Here is a 25,813-nt window from a genome sequence, read left to right on the forward strand (position 1 = left end):
AATAGAATGGAGGAAGAGGAAAGGTTACTAAAACAAATGTTTGTTGTCAGGATGGGGAAAAAAAAAGTCCTCAGAGAAATTATCTATAGGTGGAGTGACATAGAAATATCCCTAGAAGACCAAAATACAAGATCTAAAAAAATTGGATTTGAAAAATCTGGAGAAAGTTAATAATAACAAACTTTCATATACTACAATCACAGAATACTGTATACCTCCTGAGGAAATATGATGATTATGAAGAAAACTATGTTATTCTATTTATTCTATTACAGCAACATTTATTGCTCTTTATATATCTATATATTCAATTTATACATCCAATTACACATAAAAGAGCTAGCTAGCTTTGATCAGAGAATGCAGAAGGCTCTTATCCATGTGAAATAAGAGCTATCATCTACAACTTTCTAATAATAATAATAATAATATATATATATATATATATATATATATGAGAAAAAACAAATTACCTTGATTTTGCTACAGAAATACATTCTTTGATAGAACTATTCTTGCACTTACTAGCAAAAAATGACAAATTTTCATCTTGCAGGTTAGCAAAATTAACAGCATTTGTGTGTTTGCAATGTTGATCACCATTATTTTCTAATAACAGATGACTTTCATTCTTACTGGTCCTTAACCATTCTGATTTGTTGGATGAACACAATAAGCAGTTTGTGTTTTTTATATATGAATTCTTTGAAATTTCAGTATTATATTTCGGCTGATAACTACTATCTGATATGGAATTATGCAAAAGCGCTAGTGGTTCAATGTGCAGTTTATGTTTGTTTTGGCTGTTATCACCTAAAATATCTGCTTCTGCAACATCAGCAACAGTATTAGAGGTTTCAGAGTTATTTGAAGAAAAAAGTTCACCTATACAATTGCCAGATATAATGCTATTTTCTCTTTCATTAATACTTGGAACAGAATATGAAAACTCTATATTCATAACTTCTTTTTTAGAAGTAGACAGATCTTTCAAATCAGTTATAACATCTGATGATGCTTTATTTTTTAAGGATAAAACTTCTTTCTGTTTCTTTGGATTTGGAGATAAACCTTTTGTGGATGGACGTTTTAAAGACAAGGTAGATGGATTAGCATCAGTTTTTTTTCTGGGTGTTACTTTTTCCTTTTTAGCAATATTGATTTCTAAAACAGAATTTGTTACTAAATGTCTCCCACCACTATAATTTGATAGCTTTCTCTGAATAACTTCAGGAGTATCAGGGATTTCATTAACATCAACAAACGTACCTGACAAAGAAGAATTTTCTGTTATACCAGCATGATCTGAAGCATGGAGATTATTCAATTTCACATTGGATATAATCTCACCTGTATTATGTATTTCATCATTAGATATTGCTTGAAGAGGAAATTTTGGAGATGGCAAACAGTTTTTTTTGGAACTACATAACTGTGTTTCAGGAATGACACAATCATAGATAGAAGCATCAAAAACAGATTCAACTTCAACAGAATATTTATTCTCTTTCTGCTGTTTTAAAGCAGATGAACTAGATCCACAGATTCCTTCACTAGTAGGAACACTAATGAGTGATGAAGTCCTTTCTTCATTCTTTGTAATTAAATCTTTTGGTTCACTTGCCGCAAAAGGCAATCTTGACTGAGTGAGTGACAGTTTGTTATGAGATGTTGTTCCATTCCTTGTTGTTTTAACCTAAAAAATAAAAAAATTAAGTAAATTGTAAAACTGAAAATTAAGGAAAATTTTTTTTCTTTCATAAATTAGAAAGAAAATTAAGCAGCTTAATAAACTGCCAACATATAGAAAATCAAAAGAAGAGCATCTCTTCACTTTATTGCCAACAATACAGTGAAGGGTTTTGAGCTTGAATTATATGATGCTATTTATGAATGATTTAAGTAGTACTGATGCAATTATAGAAACGTCAATGTTAAAATACATACTTACTTTGCCTGTCCCATACTTAAACTCTATATGAGACAGGCTAATTCACCTTAAGGTGACAAAACCTGTTATAAAAGTCCAGTGTGAATTCCACATGGAACTATTTGATGACCACTTATTTTAGTGAGTTTAAACCTCCACTAGCTTCTTGTAGATACACCTCATCAGAAAAGTAAAGTAAAAATGTTATTATTATTTTTTTAAATAATAATAACATTTATTAATATTAATTAGCTTGTTGTTTAACTTATCCACTATATTTTTTATTTTTATTTTACTCTCCTGATAAAGTTGTACACAAATCTAGGAAAGGTTTAAACTGAATAAGATAATTGGTCAACAGTCTCCATGGAGATTTATAATAGATTTAAATGTTTGACATGTTCTCGATCCATAAAAGCCTTAAAAAAATTGTTTCTCATGTATGGCAGATAAGATTCATTAGGTTATAATTCTAATTGAATAGCACTGTTGCTCTTTTGAGTGTGCTACCGATGCATCTTTAGATGGCCAATGATTTTCTGTAATACTACTAACTTGTTTACTAGAGGCGTGAAGTAATATGAAAATAGACCATGTTTGATCCCCAGGCCAGAGTGCCTGATTTATTTAACTTACATATTAGTATAACCACAGTACTAATATGTATGAGATAATTTTTCATGATTACAACTGTTATTTAAAACAACAACGAAATAAAGCCAAGTACACATATGAAGGAAATGTACAGAACATGTAATGCACAACTGAATTACAATTAAATGGCAGAAACGCAGCATATTATGAAGGAAAGGTAGAATTATTAGTTCAGTGTGTGTTATTACTAGGTGCCAAGTGCAGCCTTAAGATTCCTCTCCTTTAGAATTAAAAGTATTTCAAGAAGAATCAATACCTGAAAAATAAAATGCCATCAGAATAAAAGAGAGAAAATATTGGTTAGTATTAGTTTTCTTTGCAATCAAAGGAGAATGCAAACAGCATGTGAAACAAGAATGGATACTGGGTACTGTATGATACTTGAACCCATTAACTAGATTAATGGGATTCTATTAATCATTAACTAGATTTAAGTATTCAAATACTTAAACTTCAGCAAGATTAAGTATTTGAATGGATATATTTTTTAAAGTGGTCATCTCATCAAGATAAGAACATAATTAAAGAGGCTTGAATTTCACAACAAATACAGAAGAAAAATTCTCAAAAAAGAAAAAAAAATTCTCTTTAGTAGAGAATTTTAATTTTACGTTAATTTGTATTTTAAGTAATAAATAAGCACACAATGCAACATTCTACACTTAGGTGATTTAATCAAACTCAACTTCAGCAAATTCAAAATAGGTACTATCTACATAACAAGTATCGTCAGAAAAGATATGGAATTGAGAGAAAAATGAGAAGTACTACAAAAATATAACTGTTATTACCAAAACAAAGAAGGCAAAAAGCAAATGAGATTCTTCTAAATGATAACTGTCATGTTATATTATTATTGTCAGAGAGAGAGAGAGAGAGAGAGAAGCAAAATTCAAGCAAAAGTGACCAGAGAAAGGAAGCTTTTATTATTATTATTATGGGTATCTTCATGGAGTCAGTAGACTCATTGAGGGAGACCCAAACTATCAAAACAATATCTATCATGTCTCTTCTTGAATTCATTTACAGACGATGAACTCACAACTGAGTCAGGCAATGCATTCCACTCATTCACCACCCTCCAGGCAAAAAACCTTGCTTTCACACCTTTGTTAACCACACTTTTCCTTAATTTCCAGGGATGACCTCTTGTTCTTCCATCACTATCACACAGCTGAAACATTTCCCCTGTATCAATCTTATAAAAACCTTTTAGTAATTTAAATGTTTCTATCATATCCCTCGCTTCTCCGCCTATCAACCAACCTCTGCAATCCACAAGCTCTCAATCTATCAATGTAGGGAGCATTTTTTACATCACTCACCAACTTAGTCACTCTCCTCCGAGCCCTCACCACAATCTCCTCATTTCCAAGGAATCCAGGTGACCTGAGCACAGTAATCCAAATGTGGAAGTATCAATACTTTATAAAGGGAAATAATAACCTCTTTATCTCTGAATGTTAGTGTGTTACTCAATAACCAAGTAATCCTATGTGCAATTTTGGACACCTTAGCAATGTGTCCCCTGAACTTCATCTCCCTATCCATCAACACCCGTAAGTCCCTAGCCTCATCAATCTCTTGGAGTATCATTCCATCAATGTAGCACAGCCAGTAATCTTTTAATCCCAAAATGCATAACTTGACACTTTTCTATTGAACTGATATCCATTTCCATTACCTTTTGCCCATTTTGTCAGCTTATAATAGATTTAGTTTAATCCTTTATCCCAGTGAGAGCAAACAAAGTTTGCACCTGAAATTATCTTCAGGACTAAATATAGTGTTGTACTATCTTATCCAGTAAGTAGTGCAACACCAAGGCAACTCGTGGCAAAGGTGGAGCAAGCTACCAGGCACTTCTAACCCAGTATCTCCCATAATGCAAAACACATTTCCTATGTGGATATGTATACTGTTATGCATTAAAGGGATTGGCCATCTACCCAGACTAGTTTCGACCTTTATTGAGGTCTCTTCAGTGGGAGCCAGGCCCAGAGCTGGAGATACCAGGCAGAAGCAGTAGCAAGTCATCTGTGCCTATGGGAGTTGCCAAAAGGTTTATCACCTTTTTTAAAAATTACTCTGGATTTAGAGAAAGATGTTGAAAATTTATTTATCACTAGGTTAGACTATAATAGATTTAGTTTAATCCTTTATCCCAGTGAGAGCAAACAAAGTTTGCGCCTGAAATTATCTTCAGGACTAAATATAGTGTTGTACTATCTTATCCAGTAAGTAGTGCAACACCAAGGCAACTCGTGGCAAAGGTGGAGCAAGCTACCAGGCACTTCTAACCCAGTATCTCCCATAATGCAAAACACTGTTTTCAGTATAATGCAAAACCACCTGTTTTGCATTATGGGAGATACTGGGTTAGAAGTGCCTGGTAGCTTGCTCCACCTTTGCCACGAGTTGCCTTGGTGTTGCACTACTTACTGGATAAGATAGTACAACACTATATTTAGTCCTGAAGATAATTTCAGGCGCAAACTTTGTTTGCTCTCACTGGGATAAAGGATTAAACTAAATCTATTATAGTCTAACCTAGTGATAAATAAATTTTCAACATTTTGTCAGCTTATTTAAATCATCCTGCAAACTCTCAACATCAGCTTGATTTTTTACTGCGATACCCAATTTTGCATCATCAGGAAACAACTGAATATCTTCCTTTAAGCCATTTCCAATATCATTTATGTACAAATTAAACAACAATGGACCAAGCACAGAGCCCTGAGGCACACCACTGGTCACCTGCCTCATCCTGGACTCTGCTCCTCCATACACCACCTTCTGGTATTTCTCCCTAAGTCATTCTCCTATCCATATCACCAATTTAGTATCCATCCCCATCTGCTCCAATTTGCACAACAGTATTCCATGGGGGTATCCTGTCAAAAGCCTTAGCAAAATCCAGAAGTACCACTGTGTAGTCAAGAGGCCACCTAATAAGGCATATACTGCAATTTTCTTAGACTTGGCGAAGGCATTTGACAGGGTGCCACATGATAAGCTGATATTTAAGTTGCAGCACATGGGTCTGGATGTCAGATTGGTCAACTGGATTCAGGGTTGGCTGTCTGATAGGTATCAGAGAGTTGTGTATGGTGGAGCAGTTTCAAGGAGGCAGAGGGTTACAAGTGGGGATCCCACAGGGCTCAGTACTAGAACCTATATTGTTTAACCTTTATATCAATGACATTGTCAGTGGATTGCAAGGGAATATTCAGCTGTTTGCTGATGATGCGAAGCTGGGAAGGATTATTAATAATAGTGCAGATGTGGTAGCCCTGCAAGAGGATTTAAATAAGCTAGATAGATGGGCAAATGAATGGGGGTGTCAGTTTAATGCAGCAAAATGTAAGGTCTTGAGGTTTGGGAAACATCGATGGGATGCTACATACTCTATGGGAGGAGTTATACTGGAGGAAGTAGGGGAGACAAGAGATCTGGGGTTGATGATTGATAGAAACCTGAAGTTTAGGGGACATATTGCAAAGGTGGTGAAGGTAACACAGAGGATTGCTACTATTATGAGAAGGACACTGACCTGCAGAGATAAGAGGGTTATCATTCCGTTGTATAAGTCTCTGATCAGACCACACTTGGACTATTGTTCTCAGATTTGGTCCCCAGGATTTGAAGGGGATAAATTAACTGTGGAAAGGATACAAAGACGGATGACAAAGATGGTTTCAGGACTGTACAAGGATAGTTATGAGGATCGGCTGAGAGAATGTGGACTGCAGAGTTTGGTGGATAGAAGAAGGAGAGGTGATATGATTGAGACTTTTAAACTGTTGAGAGGTGGTTACAGGGTTGACACTGGGGAGTTCTTTCGCTTGGTTGATCAGTGGGAAGGAGTGATGACAAGAGGCCATCCCTGGAAGTTATGAAAGGAAACTGTGAGCAAGAGGGTAAGGAGTGGTTTCTTTGTGTGGAGGGTGGTTGAGCCGTGGAATGCATTGCCTGATGGAGTGGTGGGAGCGAGAACGGTCAGTGAGTTTAAAGAATGGTATGATAGACTTTGTGTTTCTCAGTGGGGGGGGGGACCTCCCCTCGATGAGTCTTGACAGACTTTATGTCTTAGGAAGGACCTCCCTCGATGAGTCTTTTGACTCCTTGGAGGCCTGAATAATAATAATAATAATTCCCACATTAGTTATTGCTACAGGTACAGAGATATCATCACCTGGGTGATAGACATTTGAAAAGTGATCACTCAGTAACTCTACTATTACATCTGAATTTGTCACCTCAATACCATCAGCACCCACTAAAGTTATCTTTCCGAAGTAATTTTTCCTTTTACTTGTCACACAGCGGAAGAACTCTGGGATTACCTTTGATCTCCTTGGCTAAGGTCTTCGCATTATCTGATTAAGCTTTTCTTACTATGCTGGTAACCTTCCTAGCTTGAGTCTTGTACTGCTCATGGGTGTTCTGATCGCCTTTCTCCTTGTAAATTCCCCATAACATTTTCTTTTTTTTTTTTTTGCAGATCAAGCTTAATACTACTACTACCATCCATCTAACACCTACCTTGTTCGTCTTCCTGACCATGGGGGACACAATATGATATTGCCTTCCTCAGATACACACTGATTTTATCCTATGCACTGCTAACATCTTTTCCATGCAATATGTTCTGCCATGGGATGGCTTAAGCTCACTCTGAAGCTTGTTATAACTGCCTAACCTGTAGTTCTGTATATATTTATATCCCTTCTTAAGAGAGAAATCCACAAATTTTACAACCACCGAAGTCAATACCACATGATCGCTCTCACCAATTGGAGGTAATGAGGACACCTTACTTATGCATATATCCTCTGAACCAATGACCAGGTCCAACACTCTCACACCACGTGTCCCTTCAGTTACGTGCTGTTTCAAGTAATTATCTCATAGAAGATGTATGAATTCTATTTCCTTTTTCATCATCACGAACCATGGGCTCACTGCCTGTTGATGTCTAATGCCTGTTTCACTATCTTCTTCCACCTTTCTTTGTCCAGTGCACACTGTCACAGTTTTTGTACACCCATTCCACACCAGTCTTTTATATCGTCTATCCATTCTCTGTATGGTCTACCCCTTCTGTTTAAACCATCCACAATACCAAACATAAATGTCTTTATCTTCTGGTCCTCACTCATTCTACAGATGTGTCCAAATAATTGCAGCTTCCGTTTTATAATCTTCTGCATTAGATTCTGTTTTGGTTGTATCTTCTGATAGAGCTCTTCATTGGTGATTTTCTGTACCCATCCTATTCTTAGAATCTTCCTGTAACAAGTTCTTTCAAATGCCAAAATTCTTTTTCTTGATTCTTTATTTATTACCCACGTTTCAGATCCGTACAGTACACCACTGAAGATGCATGTTTCCAGTACTCTTAGTTTTGTTTGCAGACTGATCACTTTACTTTTCCAGATGTTATCCATGGCTTTCAGATTTGTTCTTCCCTTTGCAATCCTGATATTTATTTCTTTTTTTACAGTCCAAGTCATATGTCAGTTTACTTCCCAAATATGTGAATTGTTCTACATTTTCTATATCAGTTCCATCCACTTGTATCTTTTGTTTCATGTTCTTCTTACCAAATACCATTGTCTTTGTTTTTTTCAAGTTCATAACAAGTCCAAATCTCTTCCCTTCCTCATTTAACAGTTTCAGTGTTTTTTGTAGTTCTCTTTCATCTTCTTCAATAATAACAATGTCATCTGCAAATCTCAGATTGTTAATTCTCATTCTGTGTACAGATATTCCTTTGGCATCTTCCTTCAATTTGTCCATTTCTCTTTCTAAATGTGTGATGAAAATGCTTGGTGATATTGGGTCTCCCTGTCTAGTACCTCTGCTTGTTTTAAACCATTTCCCCAAATCATCACCTATTCTAACTGCTGCAACTGCATTCTGATAAACATCTTTTAATATAGCTATTAGTTTTTTTTATCAATTCCATTGGATTCCAGAACTGCTAATGTCACTTTCTGGTCAATACTGTCAAATGCTTTCTGAAAATCAACAAAGGAAATATATTTGTTTTTTTCCCTAGCTTTCTCTGCTATTAACCTCATTGTCAAAATCTATTGAATTGTAGTTCTATCCTTCCTAAATCCTGCTTGCTCGTCTGCAAGGTATGCTTCCAATTGTGTTCTCAATCTTTCTGTCAATATGATCATCATCACTTTACCAAGGTGACTTATCGAGATTGTTCTATAATTTCCTTTTTGCCACGTGATATTTCCTCCTTCCAATTGATATCACCATAATTAAAATCCCCATAATGATCATTGACCCTCACTCATTGCACTAATTTGCTGATGCATGAATTCAATATCACCCTCTGTACCCCCTGGTCTATAGCAGCAACCAACTGTATCTTTGGTTGCGTTGGTCACTATTTCACACCAGACTGCCTCAAATGAACTATCATTCACCTGTCTATCATCTTGATATACAATTTCTCTGGATGCAACTCATTAGCTATCATCAATAGCACCCCCCCCCGATCTATCTTCTCTATCCTCCCTGAAAATACTGTACCCATCACATTCAATTCCAGTGACCACATCTTCTGCTGAAAGCCAAGCTTCACTAATACCTATAACTTTTGGTGAGATTGCACTGACTAATGCCAAAAATTCTTCCCTCTTATTTCGAATGCTTCTTGCATTAGTATACAAAAATTGCAGATTCCCTTTAGTTCTTGTACCAGCTTTTGAACTGATATACATGTCACTAATTTCAGTAGTCTCACGCCGATTTTTATCTGCTCTATTCTATAATTTATTCCGCAAATAAGGATCAACAAATATACAATCACTGCTTAAGTTTCTCCCTCTTACACTCAAGATTCCAGACTTCTTTGTTTTCACATTCTTGCAATGATATCATTCATTATCATCGCTCGTCTACTTAATCTCATAATTGTCAAAACGAGGCAGCACACACACACTATCCTCCCATTGACACTTTTCTTCTTCACGATATCTAACAATGTTCTTAAATCTTTTTCTACCCTATTTATACTACCACTCATGTCATTTGTACCCACCAGAACTATGATCTTTTCTGCATCATGCCCTCTCTTTATTGTTAAAGCCACTCTCTCTATTGTTCCACCAGCCAAGCACTCCTCAGGCATAGCGCTCTCCATACCCTTAATCATAGAATCACCATATATTTTACTACTTATAACTTCATTCAAGTCCAAACAAGCATCACTCATGGCCTCGTTTCCTATGCTACCCAGCATGACTTTCCCAGTTTCATTACTCAATGCTCTTTTACTTACTCCCTCACTCTCACGACCTCTCGTTTCTTCTCTAGACCTCTTGTGCTTTCTTTGTGTTGACTCCCAATCACTCAAATACTATTTATTACTTCATCAATCACCAAAGACTCCAGAACTTCCTTATTGAGCACTTCCAATTCCTCTTGCAGACGATGAAAATCACTTCATGAACCCCTGCCGAAATTCTTCCACTATGGTCCCGACGTAGGCTTCCATTCCTAATTGCTCCAGCCTATCCCGACACTGATCTAAACCCAAGAGAGGCTGACAAACCTATAAACAGTGTCATGTCTGAGGTGCAGGTGAGAACTCCAAAGTTTGACTTTTTTTTTTTTAAGCAAGTTGTAGCATTTAGAAATATTTTTTGTGAAACAACTTCCAACAGCTTTTTGAAGTTTCCCATATTCAATGTAATACTGATGTTCATTAATTCTTTTTTCCACAGAACAGCCTATGTACCCAAAGTATCAACTGACATTCACAAGTGAGCTGATAAAGTAGCTAACAATAGGGACAATAGATGAGAAATTTTTTTGATAGGATTTAATAATTAGATATATTTTGTTGGGATGCTAAACTTATTAAAACTACTTTTCCATGCAAGAGAAAGGAGAGATTTGAATTGAATTTCCAAGTCAAAAGTAGAAATGAGCCATCAAATATTGTTCAAATACTGGAAGTAATGGCAGCTGTAGAGGGATAAGATATTAATCAATTAGCCACTACATTATATGATAATACAGATAGCGTATCCTTTCCAAGAAAAACTCAGATGTTTATCATATCTTTTAGGCAACAGAAAGAAGAATCTTTGTGATAAATACATTATAAATGCTGCTCCTTGTGAATACTGAAAAAAAAAAAAAGTATTTGTGATGAAACCAAAAGATCACATTTTAGTATAGCTTTTATATCGATGAAATTATCACCAATAAAACAAAATTATTCTCTACAATATATCGTATGCACACTATTAACCAAGTAACAGTATTTGTAGATTTTGACTCTGTTCCTCTAGGTTGGAAGTTTTGCATAAGGCTGATTACCCTATCAAATAAAAAATTTCTACAACTGAATTGGAAAATTCATCAGACCGAAACAACAGAAAATGACCAAGTAAGGATAAAGGTAACCAATTAGGAATCTCGGATATTTTAAAACTAGCCACATGGAATGAGCAAAGAATAACAACAAAGGAATTAGATTACTTAAATTAAGGGGATATTAAATCCCACATAGTTTTAAAACCGAATAAGAAAATCAAAGATTGGAATCAGAGAGTTTCTTGCCGAATATAGTAAACTATAAAGTATCGGCGACACTAGTGTTAGCCAATGCAAGTGATCCTAGTACATAGTACAATACCAGGGCAGCTCGTTGCAAAGGTGGGGAAGTTCAGATCGCTATTCTTAGGTATTTTCCATAATGTAAAAACACATTTCCTAGGAAATGTATGCTGTTATTACATTATGGAGGGAGGTCACTACCCAGACCGGTTTCAGCCTTTTTTGAGGCTTCATCAGTGAGTAGCTAGACCTAATACCAAAGTGTATAGCGAAAAGAACTTATGTACTCTGCGAACGAGTTTTCCAAACAGGTGCAACCGTTAAGTTACTTAAGTATAAAGAGCTAATAAGCTTCATTTCGGCAATGAAAACATTACTTAAATTAAGGGGATATTAAATCCCACATAGTTTTAAAACCGAATAAGAAACTCAAAGATTGGAATCAGAGTTTCTTACCGAATATAGTAAACTATAAAGTATCGGCGACACTAGCATTAGCCAATGCAAGTGATCCTAGTACGTAGTACAATACCAGGGCAGCCTACGTACTACGTTAGCCAATGCAAGTGATCCTGTACTACGTAGTACAATACCAGGGCAGCCTACGTACTACATTAGCCAATGCAAGTGATCCTGTACTACGTACTAGGATCACTTGCATTGGCTAATGCTAGTGTCGCCGATACTTTATAGTTTACTATATTCGGCAAGAAACTCTCTGATTCCAATCTTTGAGTTTCTTATTCCGTTTTAAAACTATGTGGGATTTAATATCCCCTTAATTTAAGTAATGTTTTCATTGCCGAAATGAAGCTTATTAGCTCTTTATACTTAAGTAAAGGAATTAGAATTACTAAAATAACTAAAACCTAAAAATATTAATATAGCTGTGATAACAGAAACAAAATAGAAATTAAAGGGAACAAAATATATAGATAGTTTTACTATTCTATATAGTGGAGAGTGGACCAACATATCAGAGCTTCTAGTTATGTGGCTATATCGTTAATGAACAAAATAAGTTTGTTCATTAACGATATAGGAAAGCATCTGTGCATCTGTTTGCGGATGATGCAAAGTTGGGTAGAGCAATAGTGAATGCTCAGGATTGCAAAATTTTGCAGGATGATTTGGATAGTTTGGAAGACTGGGTTAAGGAGAATGGATGTCAGTTTAATGTGGAAAAATGTAAGGTTTTGCATTGTGGGGTGAAAAATTAGCAGCAGTATATCTGGTGTAACTGTACTCCAGGAGATTGACGAAGCCAGGGATTTGGAAGTGTTGGTGGATAGGGAGTTGAAGTTTAGGGGACACATCTCAAAAGTGGTAAAATCAGCTCATCAAATCACTTGTTTGCTTAAAAACACTTTAATGAGCAGAGACAAACAGGTTATTGTTCCTCTGTATCGAGCCTTGATAAGACCCTATCTAGACTACTGTGCCCAGATATGGGTGCCAGGGTTTCTTCTCGATGGGGAGGAGGTAGAGAGGATCCAGAGACAAGTGACCAAGATAATAGCAGAACTATGAAACAGGTTGAAGATTTGTGCTCAGAATGATACACTTATATGAGGTAAATGAAAGAACAATATATAGTCTATATTTCTATTTCTGTTGAAAGTCATCAATTAGAATTGAAGGAAATACAAAAAGATGGTCTGATGCAAAATCGGATGTGAAACAGGGTGCACAATATCTCCACTCCTATTCATCATTGATATGTTCCCATTATATATAAAAAAGTGTCATTAAACCTGATATCAGAATCAGAAATATCAAGAAGTTCTTTGTTTTATATTATTACACAAATCCCATGAAATCTCCAGGATTCTATAACTGAACTGAATAACAGATATAACAATTTTAACATAAAAATTAACAATAAAAGGACCAAAACTATTAAAATAGGCAGGAACATGGAAAACTTCAACTGCATTCGAAATAGAGTAGCTACAGAACAAATAAAATATTTCAGCTATTTAAGACACAACTTTTAGTGATAGCATATTACATATGGAAATAGACAACAAAGTAAGCAAAGCTCATATGGTGGGGGGAGCCATCTGAATAAATTCACATGGAATAAGAGAGAAATTAGCCAAAATACTAAATTAATAATATATAAGAGTGTGTTCAAAACAATTTTTGACTTATGGATCTGAGAGTTGAGGTTATAATAAAACATCTGCTCAAAGACAAGACTATAGATAGAGCAGTTCTGAGAAAAATTAATGGAGCGAACAGATGGTATCAATGGCAGAATAATTAAAAATGATATCAGGAAGGAACTTGACATTGTTAGCATTCAAGACGTAAGCAAAACTAATCAATTTAAGGTGCTATGGTCTGGTCACTTAAACAGAATGGAAGAGAACAAGTTAGTAGAAATAGATGTCGATCTGATACAATGGTAGGAAAATGAACCAGAGGAAGATCAAGGGGTGTGAATAGGTGAAATGAAGATAGAAATATAAGATATGAGGATGATATTAGGGTGCTCACCAGTGAGAGACTAATGTGGCAGAAAAGTATTGATATAACATTAGTAATAACACGAACTTGATCAGGTAGTACTGTTGCAGTATTCTGTATACTTGTTGAGGATATAAATCAGGAAACAGATTTATATGAATGTATAAGTCTGGTCACCAGGCTTATTAGCTTTCTTCCTTTTCTCCAAATTTTTCTATGTCATTTCTATATGCCTATTATTCATTTCTTCCTCTAGTGTTTATTCTTCTACAAAAAAAAATCAAATTTTCCTTTCTCTTTATTTCAGCTGCCCTGTATAATAACAAAAAATAATCTACAATAATCTTCTATAGACAAGAGAAACAAATAAATCTTTCTTTTTTTTTCCCCCAATTTCCCACTGTAAAATTTGTCCACATCATTTTACTTGAAACTACCTTGCAATCCAGAAGTTTATCATGTTCATTGTGGAATATTATAAATGCTGCTTTCTTTCTCTGATCATTATTGCCTGAATATAGCATCTTATACATATTACTTAATAGTATTTCGCATATTTTTGTGTTCTTTGTCTCAATCAAAAACATATTATATTGACTTGGAACTTCTCTAATTCTTCCACTTCTTTTCTGTTGATACGTTCAATGCTGATGGTGACCATTATCAATTCTAATGATTTTAAGTTTGTTCCGATAGCTGACTTTTTCACTATTTGCCCCAGTTTCCTGATGATAACAGCAGGGTCTTGTTTAACTGGGCAACCCCAGCCGACATGACGTTTTTCCATATTGGGCCATCGTGTTCATCTGATTTAACCCAACACAGAGTACATTTTAATTAACAAAGTCCCAGAAAATTTCCTGTCCATCCTCATTCATTTAGTATCTAGGTGAATAACATCACACCACATGAAGATGAGGACTGAATGCTGGATTGATCCCTAGTTATAATAAATTTAGTTTAATCCTTTATCCAAGTGTGTGTGCAAACAAAGTTTGTGCCTGAAAGTAACTTCAGGACTGGGGTAAGGTGTACCACCTTACCCCAGTCCTGAAGATACTTTCAGGTACAAACTTTGTTTGCTCACACTTGGATAAAGGATTAAACTAAATTTATTATACTCTAACCAAGTGAAAAATAAACTTTCTGATACCTAGTTAGTTCTGCATTCCTTACCAGCTATGAGAGCTTCTCCCAATTATCCAACTTTGACAATATAATTTTATGTTATACAATTTCAACTGATCCTGACAAATGTTAATAGAACTTTTCAACTGAAAGTAAACTGGCTAATCTCTTATAGATTTTGTTAACCTCCCAACTGGCTGGTGTGGATAAAATAGTCAGCTCTCCCTAGCTTTTTTCATGAATCAAAACTTCGTCGGCATTCTGCCTTTTATCATGCCATTACCTTCCTCTGCCGTTAATCTCGATATGGCTATTCTATAGCCATTAGTGGATTAACTGTTGCTGAGTGACCTTTGTGTCCCCCTGTCTTTACATCTATGGTGTTGCTTAGAATTTCATTTACTGTCCTAAGTTATTTGACCTTTCTTGCCTCTAAAATGATTTATTGTGTCTCTTCCCAAAAATTGAAATGAATTTCACATATGCGAAAAAAATCAATCCTGAAATGACCACTGATCAGTTTTGCAATGAATCTATTTAGTGATAGTAAATTTGGTGTATTTTATTCTACAAATCAGTGCACCGGAAGAGATAAACTGATTGTTCTTTCACTTTACGTATAATAATTGAATAATTTTTTTTCGAATTTCCGAATTTTCAAATGTTTGCTTTGAAAATAAAAAAAAAAAAATCAAATTATGTCAAATATTTATATTTTTAAATAATATTTATTGAAATAAATATGTCCTTTTGCTTTCGTTTCTAGCCAAATAGCATTATATGGATCATCACATTTCAGTTTTAGAAACGATTTTTTGTTATTCATAAAGACAAAATTAAAAAAAAAAAATGTCATCATCATCAAATTCCTGCCATGTAGCCTCAAGGGGGTGTATAGGATATGATAGTACTACATGAAAAAAGTTAAATCGTTACTAACTTCCTATCTACAATTTTCCTCCAAACCAGTCTGTTACTTGTCAAGGCTTCAACATCATCAGATCTCATATTTCTATCATCTAAGGCACTTTGTACCGTATCAATCCACCTATATCTTGGTCTTCCTCCGGGTCGTTTTCCTGCCAACCTGGCAGAGAACACTTGTTTTGCTAATCTTTCTTCGCCCATTCTGTTTAAGTGACCATACCACCTGAGATTAGCTCTGCTAACGCATTCCTGGATGCTGACAATGTCAAGTTCTTTCCTAATATCCTCGTTTTTAATATGATATTGCCATTGATGCCATCTGTTCACGCCTATAATCTTTCTCAGGACTCTCATATCTGCAGTCTCTAATCTTTGGTCAAGTGTTTTACTTCTGACCCAGCTGTCAGATCCATAAGTTAAAACATGTTTGAACACTGTCTTGTATACAGCTAATTTAGTGTTCCGACTAATTTCTCTCTAATTATTCCATATGAATTTATTCAATTGACTTCCTACCATACCAGCTTTGCTGATTCTGTTGTCTATTTCTATATTTAATTTACCATCTTCAGTAAAAATCGTGCCAAAGTAGCTGAAATGTTTCAGTTGTTCCACAGGTTCTCCATTCACAACACAGTTGACATTTTCAATGATTCTGCCTATTTTCATTGTCTTTGTCTTTTTATTGCTGACCTTCATGCCATATCTATTACAACAGCTATTCAATTTAGTCAGAGAATCTTGCAGACTTGTAGCGGATTTATTTAGAAGTATAACATCATCCACATAAAGCAAAGAGCTGACATTAACATCTCCAATTTTGATATCATGTTTAATACCACTTTCCTTCATAATGTGATCCATATAGATAATGAATAACAGAGGGGATAATGTACATCCTTGTCTCACACCAGATTTAACATTAAACCATCTTCCTGTACTTCCTTCATTTCTAACTGCTGACTCACAACTCAAATAAAGACTACGTATTGCTTGATATAATGCCCCATTGACACCATATAACTGTAGCGTATTGAATAGCTTCTCTCTTGGCACCTCGTCATATGCCTTTTCCAAATCGACAAAACTTAAATACAGATCTCTGTTATAATCCTATGCTTTCTCGACTATTTGTCGTAAAGTGAAAATCTGATCCTGACAGCCTCTATTTGGCCTGAATCCAGCTTGTTCTTCACCAAGCTTTTCTTCCACAATTCTTCACAACCATTTCTCAAGTATACTTATATAGATCTTGCCAGGAACACTCAGTAGGGAAATACCTCTATAATTCTCACATTCGGTTTTATTTCCCTTTTTATATATGGGTACTATGAGAGCTCTACTCCAATCATCGGGAATTCGTCCCTCTGTCCAGGCTTTCTGAACTATGCAGTGCAGCCACTGTAAGACTCTTATACCACCATACTTAAGCATTTCTGGTCGAATATCATCCACTCCTACTGACTTTCCACATTTCAAGCCTTTGATGACTTTTTCTACTTCAAGTATGGATATGTATTCCTGACTGCATGCCTGGTCAGTGTTTTTGACCAGGCATGCAGACCTGCGCTGTCATCACTGCTTGTTTCATTTAGCAGTTTTTCAAAGTAATTACTCCATACCTCAAGGATTTCTTTTTCTCTGGTTTTTATGTTACCTTTATCATCTCTAACTCCTTTTACAGCACGCTTTCCTCCATTCCTAAGCTTCTTCAACAACCTCCAGAATATTTTGCCACCTTCTTGATATTTATTTTCTATATTCTTGCCAAAGTCCTCCCATGACTTTTGTTTCGCTAGTTTTACACAGTGTTTAGCATTTTTGCATTTGTCTCTGTATTCTCTAAGAGAACAAGCTGACTTATTTGACAGGAACTTTTGATATCCTTTCTTCTTTTCCTTCACTGCCTCTTTAACTTCCTGTGTCCACCAGGGAGTTCTAATTTTTTTATCCTTGCAGACAACCTCACCACATGCCTCTCTAGCAGAATCAATCAATGTTTCCTTCAGAGTTTGCCACTGAATCTCCAAGGTTTGATTCCTGTTCTCAAACTCTTTCATTTTTTCTTCAATAATCTTTGTGAATTTTAGTCTACAATTCACATCTGAGAGCTGCTCAACTTTTATTCGCTTTAAAACTTTCTTACATGTTATTCTTTTCAATATGAAATTCAATTTTACTGCTCAAGACTAAATAGTGATCACTTCCAATTTCAAATCCTCTGTACACTCTGCTGTCCTGCACCAGGGAGAAAACATCACTATCAACAATAACATAGTCAATGAGACTTTTCTTATTCCTTGCCTCTTCTCTCCATGTGAATTTGTGCACATTTTTATGTTGGAACATGGTGTTAGTAATAACCAGTCCATGTCCTGAGCAGAAATCCAACAGATATTTGCCATTATTATTAACTTTGCTCTTTTCTCCAAATTTTCCCAAAATATTTTTGTATGTCTCACAATCATTTCCTACTCTGCTATTTAGATCCCCAACAAGGACCAACTTTTCCTTTTTCATTGTGTCAGTTGCTTTTTCTAAAGCCTCAAAAAATTCCTCCACTTCTACCTTAGTAGAGTCTTCTGTGGGACCATAGGCACAAATACGTCTCATTGTCCAGTTCCTCATTCTCATATTTGCCCACATTACTCTACTTGAGACTGACTGCCATTCAAGAAGATTAGCCTCGTATTTTGTGTTGAATACTATGGCTACTCCTTCTTTTCCTTGATTGTCATTGCCTGAATATAACATTTTGTATTTATTGCTCAGAAAGATCTCACCAGTTTTTGTCTTTTTTGTTCCAGTTACTCCTATTATGTCTATCTGGTACTTATCTAATTCCTCAGCTAGCTCCATTTCTTTGCCATTCAGGCTTCTTATGTTGATAGTACCGATCTTTAACTCTGGTGATGTTGAGTTGGGGTTTGCTTTCAGATTTGTTCCAGTAGTGACTTTTCGCTGTTCGCCCTGGTTTCCTGGCGAAAACAACAGGGGCCTTGTTTAACCGGGCGACACCCCAGCCGGCATGAAATTTTGTCATGTCGTACCATCGTTTTTTATTTTGGTTTAACCAATAAGAATACAATTTGGTCGGCTAAATCCCAAATTGCCAGCCCATCCTCGTTCGTTCAGTATCCAGGCAGATACCCAACAGGGTGCACCACGAGAAGGTGAGGATTGGACATTAGGTCAGAAGCCCTGGTCAGTTCTCCGCATTCCTTTAAAGGCTATGTGGAGGTCTCCTCTCAGTTATGCAGCTTTGACCCTTAAGCACACCCAAAAAAAAAAAAAAAAATGTTAAAATGCTAAATTGCATTACTCGGTTTCCGATTTTGTCTTTTTGGTATCAAAAATTTATATCCAATGATATTTTAGCAGTGATTCTATGCCTTCGTCTTTTATTTATTTATTTGTATTATGCATATTATGATAATATCTAATGCATTTCCTTGTAGATATGTTGAAAATATAATGTGAAAAATATCATATACGGAATGATTCAAAATTTTTGCTCATTTTGAAGATTTTCTAATGCTTCCCCCCCCACCTCCTTATCCTCTCCTGGAACTCAATTGCATAACTACTCTAAATTTCTATACAGGTTTGAAAGCTTTTCTAGACAGTATTGAAAATCAATTACTTCATTTTGCCATTTTGACAAAAGATATATGGCAATCAGATTGTATCGTGAAGCTTCTAATTCTGTTCTATTTATTTGCAATCTAAAACCAGATGTTCTACTGTCTGCTGAAATTACGTGAAATTTTAGAAATAATATGCTATATTTTCACCATGCAAAATTGTTTATATGCATACCACACAAAAGAAACTTCAGTAGTATTATTTTTGTTTGTTTTTCTTTAAAAAATCTAAATATTACTTCTTCTGCTGCTGGAAGCTATTTCTGAAATAATCTACGTGTTATAAATACTTGGTAATTCTACAAATCAGTGCACCAGAAGAGTTGCACTGATTGTTCTTTCACTTTACTTATAATAATTGAATCATTTTTTTACAAATTTCAGAATTTTCAAAAGTTTGCTTTGAAAATATTATGTCAAATATTTATTTTTAAATAATATTTATTGAAATAAACATGTCCGTTTGCTTTCGTTTCTAGCCAAATAGCATTATATGGATCATCACATTTCAGTTTTAGAAACGATTTTTTGTTATTCATAAAGACAAAATTAAAAAAAAAATGTTAAAATGCTAAATTGCATTACTTGGTTTCTGATTGTGTGTTTTTTTGGTATCAAAAATTTATATCCAATGATATTTTAGCAGTAATTCTTTGCCTTCGTCATTTATTTATTTATTTATTTGTATTATGCATATTACGATAATATCTAGTGCATTTCCTTGTAGATATGTTGAAAATATAATGTGAAAAATATCATATACGGAATGATTCAAAATTTTTGCTCATTTTGAAGATTTTCTAATGCTTTCCCCCCCCCCCCCCCACACCTCCTTATCCTCTCCTGGAACTCAATTGCATATCTACTCTAAATTTCTATACAGGTTTGAAAGCTTTTCTAGACAGTAATGAAAATCAATTACTTCATTTTACCATTTTGACAAAAGATATACGGCAATCAGAGTGTACCGTGAAGCTTCTAATGCTGTTCTATCTATTTGCAATCAAATTTTAGAAATAATATGCTATATTTTCACCATGCAAAATTGTTTATATGCATACCACACAAAAGAAAGTTCAGAAGTATTATTTTTGTTTGTTTTTCTTTAAAAAAATCTAAATATTACTTCTTCTGCTGCTGGAAGCTATTTCTGAAATAATCTACGTCTTATAAATACTTGGTAATATCCTCTTAGCTGGAGGAAAAGTTGAAGGCTTATTACTCTCAGTGCTATTGAGAAGAAAGGGGAGAACATTAAAGTCGCACTAAAGTGCCTCAGGCTGTAGTGCAGAATATGTCAAGAATGTCTAGTTTCCTTTTCGATTGTTGATTACCTATATCCTAACAGAAATAATGAGATTTCGTTTACATGCTTATATATTATTTATGCCAAAATAATTGCTTAATTTATAATGATCAGTTTCACTTTTATTATCAAAAATTAGAAATTAAATCATACAATTATCTTGAAAAAGAGGATTTGAATTATTTTCAAAGAAAAGGTGCATGCATTTCATAATCTTCTTTTTTGGGGGGGGGGGGGTATAGACCTAATCAATCTGCAGATATTTCAGATAATTTATTTCATAAATTGTTCGCAAGACAGCTGTTACAAACGTAAATCACTTGGGGAACATACTCATTCATTTTAGTGTAAAATAGTAGCAAAAGTTCAGTTACTTTAGATATGTAATCTAGAAGGAAATGTTATGTCTGCTGAGATTAGAATCTTACGTGAATAAGTTTTCTGAGATGATTTCTCTATTAGTTCTAATGTAACCAATTTCCAGATTTTTTCCCTCCTGCAGACTCCATGTTATATGCAGTGATTTCTTCTTTGTACTACAAGAAAAAAAAATCAGATAACAGAAGAAAAATATGTAGTATTTTTTTTTCCACTGGCTGAATTTACAATGTTCTTTCTTTGTGTTTTGAAGAGAAAGTGCAAATGACTTTTTTCTTACTATTTTTGCCATTATAACATCTCATATAATTATAAGAGTGATATTTTACCGTTTTTCTCCCACACGAGAAACAGAAATAAGGTAGTAATAATATTGTTGATTATGTCAAACTTCATTGTAGCAGAAATTTTTATTACAAAACGTTGTAATATATATATATCTCTGAAACAACAAATTTGGAACCCATATCACATCAATGTTGAGTGTTGGCAAGGTGAATATGTTCCTGTTATTATTTATATATTTCATTTATTAACTAAAGGGGGGGGCTAAGCCCAACCCCCCCATGTTCCGGTCTGTAGGTCAGTTCTCCTTCAATTGTGATAACTCGAAAGGGGGTTCCGCCCCTGAAGATGACTCGACACGCAGGGTAGCTGAGTTTCAAAACGTTTTGAAAAACATGACATAAAAAAGGCTTATCATTTTATATATATATATATATATATATATATATAGGGTAGATTTTATTTCATTATTTTTTATCGTTTTGGTGAAATACTTTACCTGGAATACTCTTTCCAGTTCCTCTGGAACTGGAAAGAGTATTCCAGTTCCTCTTATATTTTATTCCTTTGAAAATATCATTCTTCTATCTATCTATCTATTCTATCATTCATCTATCTATGAGAAAAAAAAAAATCATTGTGTCATAAAAAGAACTTAAAATTTAGCCTTCAAGATGAAAATAAACAGTACATTCAGGTATCCCTCTATCAATATTTGTAGTCCTGAAAAGGACTGTTTTGATGGCCTTGAAAACAAACATTTTTTATTTCGCTGTTCAGAATTTAAAATTCTTGAACAGTGTGGAACACCTTGAAGCAAGGGTAAACAAACAAAGCAGTTTTAGACTCAGGGCACCAGATTTTTGTTTCCTTTCTGATATTTTTTTTTATTACATACATAACATTTGCGTGAAGGTTTTTTTTTTTTATTAGCATTGGTGTTAGATTTTCGGGATAATGGTTGAAGTTAGCAGCGTTCAACCTCAGATGTCTGGCAGGATTTCCTGTTTTTCTGCTTGCTGAAGAAGGTGCATGTGCATGCAGCAATGCTTTCGCAATTTCTATACTGTATTCTAGATATGTTATGGTAGACAAACATTTTTTCTTGTGCAGGAGGAAACTGTTCCAAATAACAAAATCCAATACATGTCCAAACACTTTTTTTGTAATATTTTTTATGCCTGTTTCCTCATGACAGATAGAATGATAGCTGCTAATCGTACTGTCGACTCCACCCATAGTTTCGTTGTATGCACACACAGCAATGGGTTTTTCTTTCTTCGAGAACAAAGAAAAATCTTTTGTCTAGTAAGCGATTAGAAAAAAATTAGCGCAAAAAAATAAATAATTAAATTGGTTCTCCAAGGTAAGGCAATATTTAAGTGAACAAATTATACAAGATCTTTATTTTGTCCAGATATTAAAATTGTATTGTACAATAAAAAGAGAAAATAAAAATATAAATAATTTCTCTAGTTTTAGTCTATCCTATATAACTAAAATCCAGTTACCCAGCATGGAACAAGGAAGTGAGTTTCTTGTTATAGGCAACTGAGAGGCAGCTACGAACGCGAGATAATCCGATTAACCGTTCTCTTCAGCGTGAGGGTTTATCACACTTTCTAATGGACACGACAGTCAAATTGCACTTCTTATCCTGGTTCTTTAAATAGGTGGGCTGAAACATATCCAGATTTAGCTCGATGTCTATAGACGTCCTAGCCGTTTGGGAGGTTAAGATATTTATATTTTTTCCAAGATGCTACAGATTTTTCACACTAACTGACCACAAAATTGAGGGATATATTAAATTATGCAATTAGGATTGCATAGTAATAATTAGATTTCTACTAAATAGTTATTGGGCAGTAGTAGGCTACCAAGCTTAATGTATGTTAAGAAGAAAATTAAATCAAAAGTTTTAAATTAAATGTTTAAAACTCAAATAAGTTTTAAATATTAATTTGACAAGTTAAAGTGTTAGTCTAAAAATAAAATCTTAAGTACATTTCTGCAGTATTACATGAACTAAATATTACTAATACTCACAAAAAATGTTGATAACTTGGTTTGTAGCTTGTCTTCTAGAGCCTGTAAAAGAAATTTATAGGTGGAAATGTTTTCAAGTAGAGTTAAATATATACTTAATATATACATGATTTTTTATAAAATAAAGAAACAGTCACAGAATTTAGTAATTTACTTTAAATTTAATCAAGAAGTAATTTAGCAATTTTTGATGTTTAAATTTAGTGATACTTGTGCTAACGATTGTTTAATATTACAAGATAGGGATCAAAAATAAAATTATATTTCCTAAAAATATACTCAAAAATGAATACAAGTACCAGCAGAACTAAAATAAATAATTTGAATTTAATTAGCAAGAAACACATTTGTTACCTCTTAAGAAATGCTATGTATGTGCACCTTTTAGTAAAACTCATATCGGTGATTATAAAAATAAATGTAATTACTAGTTTTAATGCATTTTTAACTTTTTAACAAAAATAAATAAATAAAAATCACTATTAAACAAAGAAAAAAGATTTTGACCAATTAAATTAAATTAAATCGGATGCCATTTGCATTTTTAATTTAGGCATCTGTAGATGCCCAGTAAACAGATGGTTGGAAAAAAATCTAAGTGGAAATCTTAGTCTCTTCATGGCTTGTAGGTATATTAGCATAATTTCTTAATCACTAAATATATAGACTAAAATATCAATGAAATCTGTACCTAATTTTATTAACTTAATTTAATGAACTGTACCAATGCTTGATTAATAGAAATTAACAAAGCAACTACATAAATCTAAATAATTTATGAAAATCCATGTTTGTTCTTTTATATATATCAGAATATCTACAAATGCCCAATTAATACCAAACATCATTAATAATATTTGATACAAAAATATGTTTCTCACCTCAGTGCTATATCAGTAGTCAAATTTGCAAGATTATCATCATCACATATCCATGGAGAGATCCACATCAAATACCAGAAAGTCTAATGTGCTACAATAGACTTCGACTCATTTGTGTTATCAACCTCTAAAGTAACGAATTCCATGCACCAATATTTCATACAAAAAAAAAAAAAAAAAGGAACTTCTCATTTTTCTCACCACTTCATAATGCGACTTCTAGATATAGTCCTCTGTCCTTTTCCTTCATGTTACACTTAAAAATTTTCCCAGTACCCATCAGGTATTTCCTCTTAAGAGTTTCAATGTCTCAATCATATTGCTTCCATCTACTACATTCTAAAGAATCCATAACCAATGTTCTATACAGGTAACATACCATTTTGTTGAATGCTTTTAATTCCACTTAAAAGTTTCTTCATCTTTGTAAAATCCTAATATCGATCTGATCACAGATCTGGTATCATCAATAACGAAAATGCCATACCCTTCTTTCTCGTGGTCAATATCATCCTCTTTACTAAATAATCCTTTGGTTGCTTTTTCACAGTCTTTGTGATGTGTTCCCTGAACATCAAATTTCTATCTACCATCATTCCAAGATATATATTTTCTCTTCTAATTCTGTCAAAAAAATATGAAGGCCCCCCCCCCACTCTCTCTATAGATTACGAAGTTCGAAAACTTAACACCTGTCTAAGTAAACTGTCATCTGCCCCCCCCCCCTGCCCCCACCAATAATCATTCATCATCTGCAAAATGTTGCTATGTAAAAAGTTTCAATAACCTAAACTAAAATCTAAACTCATTTGCTGCTGATGTCTTTTTTTTTTTGATGTCCTATCATCCTAGAACAAGTAGGAAAAACAGAACTTTGTAGCCAGACCCAAGCTAATGCAACAAAGACAATGCTAAGCATCACATAGAATGGCATCTGTAAAGCTCGCTGCTGCAGTACTCTGGAAATATATTCTCTCAAGTAATGAATCATACTTCACCATCTGGCAGTCCAACAGATGAGTCTGGGTATGATGGATGCCAAAAGAATGCTCCAAGTCTGAATGTATTCTGCCAACTGTGAAGTTTGGTGGAGGAGATCATCATGGTCTTGAATTGTTTTTCATTACTAGTACAGGCTTGGGCCCCTACCTCTAGTGATGGAGAATCTTAACATGTGGCCTATAATAAAAAAAATTTCATCAGATGGATGTTGAAGAATGCTGATTGCAAGCAAGACTGGATCGCCTAACATCAGTGACCAAGCAAACTGACTAATGCTCTTCTGAAACAATGGAAGAGTATTAACACACACACAAAAATCTAGTAGAAAGCCTTCTCTGAAGATTGAAGGTAGTTATAGCAGCAAAGGGTGGACCAACTTTCATATTAGAGTGAGAGAGTTAGGATGAGCAGGCATCTGCATTTCCTCTGTATGTTGGATCAGTAACTCTGCTAAGACGTGGTCATCATATCTTCATTTAGTAATTACAGTGGTGCTGACATATTAGAATAAGCTATATTTTGTGCTTTGGTAACTCCTATAAACCCAAATACGCTATTCAGA

General features: G+C 34.4%; 1 protein-coding gene across 1 annotated transcript in view; it reads right to left on the reverse strand.

Moving 5' to 3' along the window:
* The window catches only part of Dna2 (DNA replication helicase/nuclease 2), a 310,882-nt gene that overhangs the window by 279,574 nt on the left and 5,495 nt on the right, over positions 1 to 25,813 (reverse strand). Inside the window, exons 2-3 of the mRNA XM_090416054.1 lie at positions 23,369 to 23,410; positions 474 to 1,696 (exon numbers count right to left, since the gene is read on the reverse strand). Of these exons, the coding sequence (XP_090272180.1) occupies positions 474 to 1,696; positions 23,369 to 23,410 (1,265 nt within the window). The remainder of the gene's footprint in view (positions 1 to 473; positions 1,697 to 23,368; positions 23,411 to 25,813) is intronic.

Source organism: Typopeltis vanoorti, chromosome 1, assembly GCF_054136105.1.
Source record: "Typopeltis vanoorti isolate ZY-2024b chromosome 1, IOZ_Tvanoo_1.0, whole genome shotgun sequence".
NCBI classification, from domain to species: domain Eukaryota; kingdom Metazoa; phylum Arthropoda; class Arachnida; order Uropygi; family Thelyphonidae; genus Typopeltis; species Typopeltis vanoorti.